At 35.9% G+C, this 14,340-nt stretch overlaps 3 protein-coding genes across 5 annotated transcripts; 2 read left to right on the top strand and 1 right to left on the bottom strand.

Annotated features, from left to right (window-relative positions):
- The first annotated feature begins 2,803 nt into the window (after positions 1 to 2,803).
- Positions 2,804 to 5,959, top strand: LOC117638164 (cell division cycle-associated 7-like protein). The gene is made up of 5 exons (XM_034373281.1): positions 2,804 to 3,212; positions 3,348 to 3,587; positions 4,695 to 4,778; positions 5,018 to 5,147; positions 5,387 to 5,959. The coding sequence occupies exons 1-5, from the start codon at positions 2,941 to 2,943 to the stop codon at positions 5,765 to 5,767; spliced, it is 1,107 nt and encodes a 368-aa protein (XP_034229172.1). The 5' UTR covers positions 2,804 to 2,940; the 3' UTR covers positions 5,768 to 5,959.
- A 237-nt stretch (positions 5,960 to 6,196) lies between these two features.
- On the bottom strand, positions 6,197 to 8,418 carry LOC117638167. The gene is made up of 4 exons (XM_034373286.1): positions 8,093 to 8,418; positions 7,336 to 7,673; positions 6,941 to 7,048; positions 6,197 to 6,844 (listed from the first exon to the last, which is right to left on the bottom strand). The coding sequence occupies exons 2-4, from the start codon at positions 7,648 to 7,650 to the stop codon at positions 6,566 to 6,568; spliced, it is 702 nt and encodes a 233-aa protein (XP_034229177.1). The 5' UTR covers positions 7,651 to 7,673; positions 8,093 to 8,418; the 3' UTR covers positions 6,197 to 6,565.
- A 1,864-nt stretch (positions 8,419 to 10,282) lies between these two features.
- On the top strand, positions 10,283 to 12,951 carry LOC117638165 (B3 domain-containing protein At2g16210-like). 3 transcript variants are annotated; one of them, XM_034373283.1, is made up of 5 exons: positions 10,283 to 10,425; positions 10,927 to 11,024; positions 11,171 to 11,636; positions 11,736 to 11,911; positions 12,555 to 12,951. In XM_034373283.1, the coding sequence occupies exons 2-5, from the start codon at positions 10,944 to 10,946 to the stop codon at positions 12,795 to 12,797; spliced, it is 966 nt and encodes a 321-aa protein (XP_034229174.1). In that variant the 5' UTR covers positions 10,283 to 10,425; positions 10,927 to 10,943; the 3' UTR covers positions 12,798 to 12,951. The 3 variants fall into 3 exon arrangements, with proteins under 3 accessions (XP_034229174.1, XP_034229175.1, XP_034229173.1); XM_034373284.1 differs by having other exon boundaries at positions 10,913 to 11,024; positions 11,748 to 11,911; XM_034373282.1 differs by having other exon boundaries at positions 10,913 to 11,024.
- Positions 12,952 to 14,340: the final 1,389 nt, after the last annotated feature.

The raw sequence follows: 14,340 nt of genomic DNA, 5'->3' as shown, positions 1-14,340 counted from the left end.
AACAAAATATTTAAAATGCAAGAAATATTAACAAAATATTGATAATGCAAGAAATATGAACAAAATATTTAAAATGCAAGAAATATTAACAAAATATTTAAAATGCAAGGAAATATTAACAAAATATTGAAAATGCAATAAATATTAACAATATATATATATATTAGGAGATTAAACTTAATAAAACAAAAATTATAAAATACTTAGCTCGTTAGTACGATTTTCCCCGCTTCTATAGTTGTCCATCGCTTTTTTTAGGGCATCTCTCCATTTTCCCAACTCTTTGATAATTTTCCACCTACTAGATAATGCCATCTCCGTACGAGTAGACCCCGAAATTTTTTCACAAAATTCGGCATGAATTTTTTTCCACATATGAAAAAATTTCATCTCATTAACGGACACGGGACAATGACAAATTTGGAGCCAAGCCTCACACAAGGAAACATCTTCCATGGTGCTCCAAGCCCCTCCGGTTTCGATAGAATAAGCCATAAAAATATGAAATCAAAATACAAGGTGGAAAAAAGGAAAATGTTGAATAAAAAGTGAATAATAGTAGAAGTATAATGAAATGTATGAGGATTGGTGTTGAAAGTGAAGAGTATTGATAGGTATTTATAGAAAGAAAAAAAATTTCGATTTTTTTTTCGTAATTTTATTGCCCAAAAAATGCCAGCCATTGGATTGGATTTGGATATGCTGATCGGAGGGCTGGGGGCGCGACACGTGGCATCTTCCCGTTGGAGTTTTGAACGCGCTCCATGACGTCAGCGTGACGCAAGCGCTGATGTCAGCGCCCGCGGGCTTTACCTTGGGCTGAACTCGCCTTCGGGCTGGCCCGAGTTGGTGGGACCCACTCCCCCCCTCCCCGGCCCTGGGCTGACTGCTGGAACGAATTTTTTCCCCCCTAGCCTTGGGCTCGGCTGCCCGTTGGACTTGCTCTAGGGAAGCAAATAATTCAAATTTATATGGTGTTTGAGGCATGCTGATGTGGTTATGAAGCAGTTAGGCCCGTTTGGTTCACATAACAGATTTGAGGGAAATCATTTTTCATGTCGTTTCTTAAGGGATGGGAAATGAAGATTCATTTTTTATGTTTGGAAATTAAGAAATACCATTTTATTTCCTTTCACATGTTTGGTTTGTATAGGAATGTAAAACAAAGTTTGTTTAATTTTTCAATTATATCCATATTAAATCAAATAAAAAAAGAATGCATTTAATGTCATATTGTAATTCTAAATTGTTAATGGGGATAATATGGTCATGCAAAATGTATATTTAATGTTGGCTCATTTTCCCAAACGTTCTCATAAGGAGGAAAACAAAACCCAATGGGAGAGGAGGACTTCACTCTCCCCCTACTTTCCCACGTGCAAGGCAACGATTTTCCATGCCTGAACTTACCAAACACAGAAAAACAATTCATTTATTATCCCTCAGCCTTCTTTCCCATAACCCAAACAAGGTGGCAACAATTCAAACTTTATATGGTGTTGTAGTAACCGCCAAACTGCAAATAACTTCTCCGAACTGATGTGCAGGATGTGGCTATGAGTAGTAGTTAATGGCAACAATTCAAACGTTTGATGTAATTCGTCTAGTACTTTTTGTCATTTTGAACTATTTTTTGCCATTTTGCATTGTGTATACTTTTTCTCATCTGGCTTCCTTAAATCTTTGGATGTGTTTCGACGCAAAAAAAATAGAAAAGAAAAACTTGTGATGTGATTGTGCCTTGATTTGTGACTTGGTTCTTGCCACATTCCTTCTTGGCCTCGTAGACATTGACTTATAATTCGACTTTTAGGCACAAAGGCATGAATATCAATCGAGCCATAATTATTTGGGATCCAGTCGCAAGGGGTCCATCAGCTCCAGCCACACGACCTCAACTCACCCAGAGTCAATTACAGGTTTCTTCACCTGAAGTTTGGTTCTCTTGCCAACATGCCAATTGTCGACCAAAATGATAATAAACTAACCTTACAAAATGGCAGTAAGAGAACCCAAAATGCTCTTTCATTATGTGTGCCAAATCTCTACTGTTACTACTAATAATAGTTTGAACTTTTACCCGCCTACTTCTTTTTTGTTTTCTTTTCAGATTGAATATCCAATTTTGGCTTTTTTAGTTCGTACAAATGATATTAAAGAATGAGATATGCGAATATAAGACCACGTGCAGAATAATTATTTTTAATCTTTTAAGCTACAAATCCTTTACTCGAGTCCTTTCATCTTTTGCTTTTAATTGTTTATAAATTGTTAGCGAGCCCAACATTGAGATTAAAAACTTATAATTTTGTTCAAAAATAGGGAGATTCACTATTATACCCAATATGGGGGCCCAAATTATAAAAATACCTTATATAAAATGGACTTTAGAAACACACCCAAAGCCCATTTACAACATAACAAAAAAGCTTTTAACTTCTTATAAATTACAAAACTGCCATCAATTTCTTAAAACAAGCCCAACCCCAAAATCTCATAAAAATACCCAAAGCACTCAATAGGGCATCAAAGTAATTTAATAATCAATATTAAATTCAATAAGGTTAGCTATTATTTTTTGGGTTTTTTTTGGGTTTGTTTATAGGAATTCAATTGTGTAGGGTTTATTTATAATATTAGTGCTAGAAATGGGTATATCACTAAATATCTCTCAAAAATATCATATGGATGCATTTTAAATTAAATTAATTGGTTACACACAACTTGGGTGTAGAAAGCATTAGTGGGTTCCCAATAGAATTTCCCCATTCGTTTCGTATTGTGTATTGGCGCCTCTCTCTCTCGCTCTCTCTCTCTCTCTCTCTCTCTCTCAAGAACATCAATTTCTTATAATAAAAAATATACAGGCACAGGCAAATAGGTTTTGTCACTTTCGTTTACAGAGGAAAGTCCATCATTCTCCACTGCCCCCTGTTTTTAATGGTGGTTCAGAGAAATCGAGGCCGAGGAGGCAACTCGGAAGTGAACAGTGAAGGAACCGTAGATGGAACTGCAGGGGTTTCAGGGTACGAGCAGTTCAGGGACCAAAGGATCAAAGAGAACAAGGAGAGATTGCAGAAGCTGGGTCTTTTGGACTTCTCGCTGAAGCTCAAGCCGAAAGCTGCCCCTCCAAAACGTTCCCAGAGTCAGAGAGACCCTTCTGTTCAGACCAAAATCCACAACTCTGGGTCCCCCCCAAGGCGCTCTTCTAGGTGACCCACTTGTCGCCTCTTTCGTTTTTATGACCCTCTTGTTTGGGTTCCAGGAAAATGCAAAAGAAAATGGTAGGAAAGGTTAAAACTTCAAAGGATTTTCTTTTTAAAAAAATTGTTTTTTGTTTTTGTTAGGTTGAAGACTCTGGCTCCAGTAAGTTATGTGGAAATTAGTAAGCCTAAAGGGAAGAGAGAGACCTCAGGGAGTGTTAATATTTGTATCAAGGAGGGTTCACAGCCAGAGATTTATACAGAAGAACATGAGAAGCTGTTGGGGGATTGCAGGACAAGCTGGACCATGGGTGTGGATGGCTATGGGGAAGATAGAAAACGCATATATGATGGGGTTAAGGGAGAAACTTGCCACCAATGCAGGTAGTTCATGATTCATGTGATGGGTTTCTTGCTTTTCTAGTAACCATTGAAGATGACTTACTGTGTTTGTTGTAATCCCTGGGACTGTCGATATTTTTGCATTGTTGCGACAAATATTATTTCAGATTTTTATTCAGTAAAGTTATGATTTGAACTGTGAAAAGATTTCATACTTTATACATATTAGTTGAACCGGCTTTAATTGACTAGCTGATAAGATGTTCTTAACATGTCAGTTATGCAGAACATTCTAAGATTTAAAATACAATTTAACTGTAAGTCCGCAAGCTTAGTCCATTCATGTTACACAGAAAAAAGTCATGTGGCTTGTTTGACATTTGAATCATTGTCCTGAAAAGGATTCTTTGAGCACCAGAGTTCGTCAATTTTCAAACTGATATAAATTGTTGTGTTGCCTTTTGATTCCTTCCTATTCTTCCTTGAGTTTTGCAGTGCATTGGTTGGTTGTTGCAGCATTCTTATTTGTGCATGTATTAATTTCATACTTTAAACAGATTCGTTGAACCAGCTTTAATTGACTAGCTGATAATGATGTTCCTAACAACATTGTCAGATTTTAACATGTCAACTTATGCAGAACATTCTTAGATTTTAGATACAATTTAACTCTTAAGTCCGCAAGCTTAGCCCATTCATGTTTACACTGAAAAACTAAACGTGGCTTGTTTGACATTTGAATAATTGTCCTTAAAAGAATTCCTTCAAGTTTCCAACTGATATAAATTGTTGTTGCTTCCTATTCTTCCTCGAGTTTTGCAGTGCATTGGTTCGTTGTTGCAGCATTCTTATTCGTGCATGTATTATTCTTTTATACTCAAAGTAATTTGTTTTCTGAATCTAAAATGGAAAATTATTTCAAGGGTTAATGATGATTGACGTAGCTCATACATATGATTTATAACTGGATGAAAGATGGTACCTTCTCAAGAGTATAGAAAAAGTGCCTAAATTTACTGTTATACTGGGTTCATTGTTTAATCACACAATACATTCATCATGTGTTATTTGAGCTTACTTTTTACTTGTTAATTAAAGGTGTCCTTTCACTTAGTAAACTATGCTTAGAGATGACATACTTCCTTGCAGGCAGAAAACTCTTGGCCAGCATACACATTGTTGCAAATGTGACTTGGTCCAAGGGCAGTTATGTGGAGATTGCATATACACGAGGTAAGTTCTTTCTTAAGTTACCTGTTCAAAGTAACTTTTTTTGTTATTATTTTAATGCTTCAATTCTTACCAAAAACATGCAATGAATGAAAGGTCCGTACATGTACCTTGAGAACAACTGACAAGACCTCAGAAGCATGTCATTAGCTTAATGTTTATTCAAAGAACTAGTGTTGCAATTTTATATCTTTGTAATGAGCGCTGATACCCTATACATTAAACTTTACCGTCTTCAACAGATATGGAGAGAATGTGATTGAAGCCAACCAAAATCCTGATTGGGTTTGCCCTGCTTGTCGGGGCATCTGCAACTGCAGTCTTTGCCGTAAAGCAAAAGGGTGGGAACCCACTGGTAATCTGTATAGGAAGGTTAACCCTATCAACCTTATTCATCCTGCATGCATCTGTGATCATTATATAATTTGGTGTAATATTCTTCTCTTCCAGCACCCCACGGTTTCCTCAGTTGATAATCTTAGGTCCTTGCATGTCAGACTTAGTGAGGTCCTAAGGTCCTACATAGTTTGGGCACTGTGATTTTGGTACATAGTGAGCAAGTTCACAAATTAACATGGCTAACCAATTGCTAAATTTTGTTAATTTATCAGGTCTCAAAACTGGGTTACAAGTCGGTGGCACATTATCTTATTCAAACCCGCCGTTCCCAGATAAAATCAGAAACCTCAGGTGCAGAGGTTGCTGAAGAGGGATCAATTCCCTCAGCAGAGCCCTCTTCACATGATGAATCTCTGGAAACAGCCAAAAGCCTCGATAATAGCACAATACATCAACCCGTGGACTTAAAGCATGATGATATGGGAGAGGGTTACTTCACTGCAGAAGAAGAAATGGAAGAGGTGCACTTCATGGGCATCAAGCATGTTGATGTCGATGATGTGGGTAAGCTAGATGCTGTTGCTGCTGGTGATACTGTTGATGGTGAGGCAAAGGAAAAGCCAAGGAGGAGGACAAGGGTGAGCAGGAACTAAATATTTCGGGATTATAGATTGTCTGACATGAAGGTATTCTTAATACTAACTAGTCCTGGATCAACTGGTGAAAGGTTGGGTAGGGAGACACCACTCTTTTTGAGCACAAATATTCCTCTTTGTTAGCAAGACAACTCTGTAATTTTTTGTGGAGTTACTGATTTTACTCTAATATATTAACTATCTTTTTCATGGTCGGGGAGTGCTGTTCAGTGGTGACCCAACACGATTTTCGGATTTAAGACATTTTCCAAACTGTGACAGAGAATTAGAAGAAGAAAAAACAACAATAGAAGTTCCATTATGGAACAGCATTTCTATGATTTCGAAGGAGTTCTACAAAAACCAATGAGGCAGACAAGTATATGGGTCTATTTCACATTGGAACTACCGTTTACATCTGAATTTTGGGACTTGAATGATTAAAAAGATGAAAAGAAAAAAAAAACTAACAAATAGGTGGAAAAGAAAACCGAGCTGTTTTTGCCAATTACACGACGTTCACATATCAACATTGATTCAATTTATTTGCAGTGTCTCTAGTTAGCCCACAAAGCAAACCCCCAATAAGTATTTTACTCTATAATTTCTCTCTGTGCTCACCCTTATGCCCTGACTGGTGCATATAACTTCTACATATTTATACACATAGCTGCGAAAGCTTTTCGTTCCTGCGAAGATTTTGGGCGCCTAAAAATGAAGACCAGGTTGAATACAATAACCATATATTCGAGCTTGTGAGTTTGGAGACCATTCCATCAGAGCATATTCTACAGAGCAGCTCTAGTTGTTGCATGATCACTGCAGAAGCTTGGAGAATAGGCCATACAGCGAGTAGCTTCGAAGATTTCTCACCTCATACCAGGAGTTAAGCACTTGAAGATGCTTGTCTGTTCCTGAGAATGCCAACTGTATGCTTAAATTGCAGTCAAAAGATCCCCCACTGCTTTTGCACTTTGAGTTTGGCACAGCACAATCTTCGTTGTTGAGGCAAACAGAATAGTCCCCGGAGCATGCCTTGCACCCAAATTTCTTCCAATACAAGTTTTGAAGAGTGCCCCTTTGGAATTCAAGTACCTGTTGAACAAACAAAATATAAGTTCAACTCAATGCTGCTATGAGAGAGAGAGAGAGACAGAGGGAGAGAGGTTGTGCATGGTTAAATGGGTGTACCAAGGTGAAACTAGTTATGGTGTTTGAATCATCAGCAACCAATGTTGGGAGTGATCTTGCTGCATACTTGCGTCCGGCGAACGCTACCATATAGCCACCAGCGTTAATCTGAAAAATTCATGAGATATGATCACCAACTTTTACTCTTAATCTTGTAATGTATGTGTAAATATAGTAGGAGATAAAAACTACCATTTGACATTAGAAGCTATTACAAATACATTGGGTTTTGAGTCTTTTCACACCTTTGATCAATTTAAATATTCAAATTCGGAAACCCAACTAAATCTACCAAATCAGGAACAAATTAAAAAGCATGAGCTGATAGATAAGGGACAAGGGACAGAAGAATCTTAATTCCATCCAGATAAGCTAAGTGTGCTTCAATATCGTACCGGGCTGAAGGTGCTGCTGTTGATAGTTAGGAGAGACATCTCATCAACCTTTGGCCTAAACACAGCAAGTTGTGCATTATTTCCTGCGAGGTTTAGACGACTATCACAGGGTGAAAGCTGAGTCTGGTTGAATGCGAATGAGTCTTTCTTTGAAAATGCAAGACCAAAAGTAAAACCATCCAATCTCCGGATTTTTGCATCTGAGCAAGGATCATATACACTATTTGTATCAGCTGCATCTCCAACAAACACCATCATCACCATCAACAGCAAGGCCATGATCATCTTGATATTCACCATTGTTGTTGTTTCCATGATGAACAGGTCTTGATCACCTTCTGCACCAATCCAACTCAAACAAGATGAAAAACCCAGCAACAATTTTGTATAGAAAAAGAAATGTTGGTGAAATTGATACAAAAGAATTAGTAGAACTTTTCTTGTGGTCAATACAATGTGCCTGTGCTGTCTTATAATACAATGCTCCTAAGCCATAACATTGATAACTCAAAAATCCAAGAAGAAAAAGACAACATAGAAAGCCTAGAATCTCAACAGCAGAAACTAACATAGAATTTTTATAAAATATATACACAAAAACAAAAAAGAAAACAGAAGAAAAAAAAACACAAAATTGGGACACAAAATTATACAGAATTAATCCACAAGAAGGACCCTAATCTCAAAATTAATCAGCAAACTAATCCATATAGGAAATAAAATTATAAAAATAAAAATAAAATTGACCAAAACGTACCAATATCCAAAATGGTAATGAATGTTCTTCCAATGCTCACAAAGGTGTTGCTGCAACAAGTTTCTATGAATTCTATGTGGATTTAATCAATGATTAAGCAATTAAACATGGGAAATAAAGAGCCAGGCAAATGGGTTAATGGATTTCTTAAAGAACATTGGACGACTGGTTTTAAAATTTTCTTTGTAATAAAATTATTAGAGAGATATGAGGTTTTCTTCCGGGATTTTGTGTTCCTTGGAATTGTTTTCATCCGATGCACGCCAAACGGTGATCCCGGCAGACTGGCTGGATCTTGTCTAAGAGTTTAGGAAACGGTTATGGAAGTTGGTGCTCTTAACGCGGCAAATTTTGTAAGAAACAAAGATCATTAAATATATACTAGCCCCTTGCACATGCTCACGCATGTGTCAATTGATTTTTTATTTTTATTTTTTATTATTTTATTTTTAGAATTAAGAAAAAATAACATGGGTAGTTATGTTCCTTAAAAGCATGACCTATTATCTGATTTTGTTTTTAATTTTAATTTTTTAATATGAAAAAAGTGAATTTACCATATTATCCTTATTTAATTAATAATTTCAATTTTTAGTGATTGAATTAAGAAAGGACATTTACTGGTATTTTGAATGTTTCACCATTCTCTACCTTTTGTTTTATATATACTAGCCTCCCTACACGCGCTTCCGCGCCTGCAAGAGGCTTTTTTTAAAAAAAAATTTAAATTTATTTTAGAATTAAAAAAGATAATGGGTAGTTGTGTTCCCTAAAAATAGGATCCATTATCTGCTTTTTCTTTTTCTTTCTCTTTTTTTAAATATGAAAAAGTATGAATTTACTGTATTATCCTCATTTAATTAATAATTTGAATTCTTAATGTTTGCATTAACCAAGGGCATTTTCTGGTATTTTGAATGTTTCACCATTCTCTGCCTTTTGCTTTATATATATAGATATATATATATATATATATATATTTGTTTTTAGGAAGTACCTTCAATCTTCTTCCTCTAACTCCACGAGTTAAGGCATATTGTGCTATTAGGATTTAACAAATTGGAGGAAATCTTTGGTTGAAATCGAAATTGTGAGGTATAAGGAAAATAAAAAAGCCAAACCAAATTAAAATGAAATCAACAACTTACCAATATATTTTGGTGCTCTATCGCAATACGGTTCTCACTCAATCGATTCAGGCTTCAATATAGCATCAATCCATGACCTTATACCTCACAATTTCAATTTCAACCCAAAATTTCTTCTAATTTGTTAAACCCTAATGTACCCCAACTCACTCATTAAAACTATAGCTACTCACTCTTCTAGTTGCCCCTTTTCACCCCTCATCGAGTATTATTTTTCCCTTTTTTTAGAGTCTGTCGTCATTTCCTTTTTACCAGTCCGGTAGATATCTAAGTAGTAAAAGGAGGAACATTAATGAGGTGGTTGCGATTTGGTGTTGTTCTGGTAGGTTGATGCGATAATGGGCCATTAAGGAACTCCCTTTGAACAGAGTAATAAGGTCTAGGATCCGAGGTATTTGGGAATCAAACATCAGTAAATGTAGGGGAGAAGGGGAAGCAGATTCACAATGAATGGAGCGATCTTTTGATTAGAATCGTGATAAAATCCTTATTTCTCCTTAATTACTGTTTATTTATTTAGTCCTTTCTCGCACAACGAAAGGAATGTTTTTTCAGACAGTAAAACAACACATCGCAGATGTGATGTGCCACGTGTCCAGATGCCAACTCAAAAATGGGATTGTCTTTTGAAATGAATCTTTTCTTTATTTAACAAAACTAGTTACACTGTTAAACAACAGACCACAGATGTGACGTGCCACGTGTCCTAACGGGAACTGAAAAATGCGATTGTCTTTTTTTCCTTAATTCCGTACAGTACATAATGAAGAGAAATGTTTATTATTAAATAAAGGACTTAAAACAAGCCATCTCTTAGACTACAGGAGTCCAAGAAATTGTGGTCACTCACCGTTGGATATTAATCCAATAGTTCAAAATGATATATATAAATGCAATATGACATAAATAATTATTACTCGATTCAAATCATAAATGAGTGAACCATTGAATTTACATCTAACGGTGAGTGACCATAAATCTCTTAGACTATAGGGTCCAAGAGATCAGTAAAACAAATCCCATCCAATATTCGAACTCTCAAGTGTGCTGGAGTGAGCGAGCTTCTTTCTTCACTCTCCCATCTTCGTTTCTCAGTCCTCAGTTTTCTTCTCTCTCCATCTTCTTGGTTTCTCAGTCTTCTCAGTCAGCGGCAGTCATTTCTCAGCGAAATCCTAAAAAACACAGGTAATCAGCTGGGTTGCATTTTCAGCTTAGAGTTACAGATCTGTTTCCGGTATTTATCTATTCATTTTTATTTTTTTTTTAAGTGTTTCTTCTTGCTTGTTTCTCTTCCTAGTTGCATCCTTGCTTCCACTTCGTATGCTGGTTTGTGTTCCTTGTTATTTTGCTTTTTTAATTTCATGTTAGCTGGGGTAGTTTGTTTGTGTTCTGGGTGTCGGGTTTTTTCTTCCAGTAACTCCTTTTTTCAGCATAAAATATTATTTCTTTAGTTGTATTGTCCCCATCTATGGATGAAATCATGTTGTTTTTGTAGTGAATTCCTGGTTATCTTTGTTTTTGGGTGAACTCTAACACTGTTACTTATCAGAAGCTGAACTTTATGTTAGTTTGGTGGTTTGTTTGTGCTTCTTCGGTTGCGATTTCACCATTTATCTCTTCTTTTTCTGTTTAAAGATTCTTCCTCTACTTACCAATAATATTGACTGAACAGAGCATCATTATCAGCTCAAACAGAAGAGAAAATGGTGAGAAAAATATCCAAGAATGAAGAGAAGAAGCATTCATTTTTCAAGCTTCTCGCTGGTTTCAACACTGACTCTGTGGTAATTAGTTTCAATTTTCAACTAGTGTTGTGTATTTAATGTCCTGCACTTCATCTTGCAATGTTGTAACTTTGCAGTAGGTGTCTGTTTAAATTCTTTAACAAGTGCATATATTCTGAAATTTCTGTTATCTTTGTTTTTTGAAGCGTATCCCACAAAAGTTCTTGAAACTTATTTTGAAGGACTTGTCGGAGAGAGCGATATTGAAACTGAAGGATTCGTCAGATTCTTCATGGACTGTTACAGTGAATAAGAGAAGAGAAGGTGCTGTGTATTTCAAGAATGGCTGGGAGGAGTTTATAAAGGATAACTCCTTGGGCACTGACAATGAGATGCTACAAATTTTCTATGAGGGAAAGATGCATTTCAGCATAAGGATTTTTGCCAAGAATGGGATCGAGAGAACTGAAGAACTTTCAAGTTCCGAGGAAGAGGAGGAAGATTCTGAAGACAACACATCTGAGGATTTGGAAGCTGATTTTACCAAGATTGGATCACTTCACAACTCCACCTTTGCTAAAAATACTACTAAAAGGCCTTGTGGTAGACCAAGAAAATACCCTGTGAGTTCTTCGAAGTCTTGTCCATCGAAGTCTTGCAAAGTTGAATCGGGTATGTGATCAGATGTTGCTATACCTATATATCATGTGCATATATCATTAGCGGAACCCACATAACTTATATCTCTGCTTGCTATGTTTCATTTTGGATGTGAAACTGCAGGTGAAGAACTTTCAAGTTCTGAATCCATTGAGCTCAATGAGATCAAAGAAGAGGAGGAAGATTCTGAAGACAGCACATCTGACGATTTGGAAGGTGTTGAGCCTGAAGCTTTCAAATCTAACTTCCCTTATTATAAGGGCATCATCAGACGAACTAAATGTCAGGTAAGCAAGGCAACCTTTTTAACTTTGTTTTTATTCCTTTAGTTTAGCTTTAGGGCACCAATTTTGTTCCTCACTATCAGTCCTCTTTGTGCAATAGACTTAACATGCTTAACATGCATCCAAGAAATGAAATTTCTCATATATGCAGTTAGGGAAAGGATATATATATATATAAAAGATAAAATATCACTGCCGTTGGCAGCAGTAACTTGCATTTACATAAAGTATATGTTAACTTGTTAAGGAAATGAGAATGTTCACGGTTTAGGCTTCTAATAACTTGATTCACAAGAAGCGACAGTTATAATTATATTTATATATGATTAACTGCAGGTTTTAACATATTGTTATTAAACTTGGGAAACATGAATTTGAATGTTTAAGGCCATCAATTTGTACTTGTAGACTATATATATACAACATTACCATGTAGAAAACTAGAATAAAAATCTTATGAATGTTTATCTCAGTTTCTTGCTCTGTTGATTGGGGCTGCTTCAACTTTTGGTCCTCTCTCTCTCTCTCTCTCTCTCTCTCTCTCTCTCTCTCTCTCTCTCTCACACACACACACACACACACACACACTCTTCTCCCTCCTCACTTGTCAAATTCTCAATTGACATATTGGATTTCGCTCATGCAGTTCATCCCCACAGCCTTCTCTAGGGAGCATTTTCCTCAAGGCAAAGGTTTTAAGGCTATGCTGAAAAATGCAGAGGGGGAAAAATGGACCGTGAATTGTATCCCTAATTCCCCTCAGTCACACATCCTTTCTGCAGGGTGGTATAAATTTGTATCTGCTAACCAAATCCGTATCGGGGATACTTGCATATTTGAGCTTTTGAGCCGGCACCAGATGATGGTTCACATTTTGAGGAAGAGATAATGTGATAACTTAAGCTAATTTTAATGGCTTTTTTGTTACTGCTTAATGTTGTATTGCAAATAGTTAGTTATATTTCGGATTAAGAAGTTGGATATTGGTGCAAGTCTACTAATTTTTTGTGTTTAATAGTTAGAACTTAATCAGTTCTGGATTATTTGTGATCTCAAATCTATTTCTATATAATCCTTTACATAGATGAAGTTCAACAAAATATTCGATCAGTTGAAGTTGGTGATCATTTGGCAGAAAATTTATAGAAAGAGTTGTGTTATTTCTATACTTAATTTATATTTCTACGCCGCATTAAATTCTAAAAGTTACAAACATTCTCTTCTCATCCACCATTATTCTAAATAGCTAAATCCTTCAAAATTTGATTTGAGACTCCACGAAGTAGGAGATGGTGCAGTCAGTGTGTTTCTTTTTCACACAACCAAGAAAAAAAGGTGATTTGCTTCCTTTTTTCAATTACCTGCCAACCCAATATGATCATTGACTCTTGTTATTATTATTTTTCCAGTCAAATTGCATTGACTATGATTTGTACAGCAGTTAAGAGCAATGTGAATGTTTTATTAAAGAATTTACCAACCATACTGCAGTGTCCATAATTATTCCAAATGTAAATTTTTTTTTCTTTCTTTTTATTATTTTGGTAATTTGTTTCTTTGAATATTTCATTTGGATAGCGAGAAAAACATGCCATTATCTTTTATATCCAAATGAATGAGCACAATAAACATGCCTTGTTCTTCTTGTTATCAATTTTAGGAAGAGAGAGAAGAACAAACGCTGATGTGTGTAAACATCACATTCTCTTGCATCAAGATTCGAGTGCATTTTTGCATTTGATCTTTACTTCAGGTCATTAATTAGCTATTCTTTGAGAGGAGATAACATTGTTTTGTTATCTTCGACCAATAATGTTATGACATATGGAAGCATTATCACACGTGTTATAGTGTTATTTGCCAAAAATAGCAAAATAGTTATATCCATGTTTCATAAAAGTCTATCTGCTTTGAGAGAGGTGTGGTGCCTCAACCCAAGTTCCCTTTGAAGTTCATACTAAACAAGAACTTATTGACATGGGAGATGGGAAGTGAAGGTTGTCTCTGCCAGTGGAACTCACTTCTTTTCTACAGGTTGGATTTGCTTTTGCAAAAAGCTAACCAAATCAAGCCCGGCCATACTTTTCATAGTTGAGGCATTTTCCGGAAGTGGGGATTTGATGGTATTTTGGTTGTGAGCTCTTGGTTTCTAACTTTCCATTATTTCTTTTCCATCTAATGATCTGCTTCTATATGAAAAGGTGTATAATAAATATTATTTCTTTTCCCATGCCTACAAATACAATGATTATTGACTTCTTGATTGATTAATGGTGAAAATGAAAATAAATAAATAATAAAAATTACCAACATATGCTATAATAAATCACTAATTCCTTTTATTAAAAAAAAAAAAAAAAAACTATGGCTATCATGTTCAATCATGAATGCCTACACCTACCCTGCGTGCGGAGCATAAAAAGCAGCACTAG

The sequence above is a fragment of the Prunus dulcis genome, chromosome 8, assembly GCF_902201215.1.
Source record: "Prunus dulcis chromosome 8, ALMONDv2, whole genome shotgun sequence".
Classification (NCBI taxonomy): Eukaryota; Viridiplantae; Streptophyta; class Magnoliopsida; order Rosales; family Rosaceae; genus Prunus; species Prunus dulcis.
The sequence above is the reverse complement of the archived record's forward strand: the minus strand, read 5'-3'. Positions and strand labels throughout refer to the sequence as shown.

What these genes read in the sequence shown, in the direction of transcription:
- LOC117638164 (XM_034373281.1), top strand. Translation starts at nt 2,941, where the DNA reads ATGGTGGTTCAGAGAAATCGAGGCCGAGGAGGCAACTCGGAAGTGAAC. An exon ending in CCCCCAAGGCGCTCTTCTAG is followed by an intron (nt 3,213 to 3,347) that starts GTGACCCACTTG and finishes TGTTTTTGTTAG; the next exon opens with GTTGAAGACTCTGGCTCCAG. An exon ending in GGAGATTGCATATACACGAG is followed by an intron (nt 4,779 to 5,017) that starts GTAAGTTCTTTC and finishes CGTCTTCAACAG; the next exon opens with ATATGGAGAGAATGTGATTG.
- LOC117638167 (XM_034373286.1), bottom strand. Translation starts at nt 7,650, where the DNA reads ATGGAAACAACAACAATGGTGAATATCAAGATGATCATGGCCTTGCTG. An exon ending in ACAGCAGCACCTTCAGCCCG is followed by an intron (nt 7,049 to 7,335) that starts GTACGATATTGA and finishes TGAATTTTTCAG; the next exon opens with ATTAACGCTGGTGGCTATAT. An exon ending in CCATAACTAGTTTCACCTTG is followed by an intron (nt 6,845 to 6,940) that starts GTACACCCATTT and finishes TTTGTTCAACAG; the next exon opens with GTACTTGAATTCCAAAGGGG.
- LOC117638165 (XM_034373283.1), top strand. Translation starts at nt 10,944, where the DNA reads ATGGTGAGAAAAATATCCAAGAATGAAGAGAAGAAGCATTCATTTTTC. An exon ending in GTCTTGCAAAGTTGAATCGG is followed by an intron (nt 11,637 to 11,735) that starts GTATGTGATCAG and finishes TTCATTTTGGAT; the next exon opens with GTGAAACTGCAGGTGAAGAA. An exon ending in TCAGACGAACTAAATGTCAG is followed by an intron (nt 11,912 to 12,554) that starts GTAAGCAAGGCA and finishes TCGCTCATGCAG; the next exon opens with TTCATCCCCACAGCCTTCTC.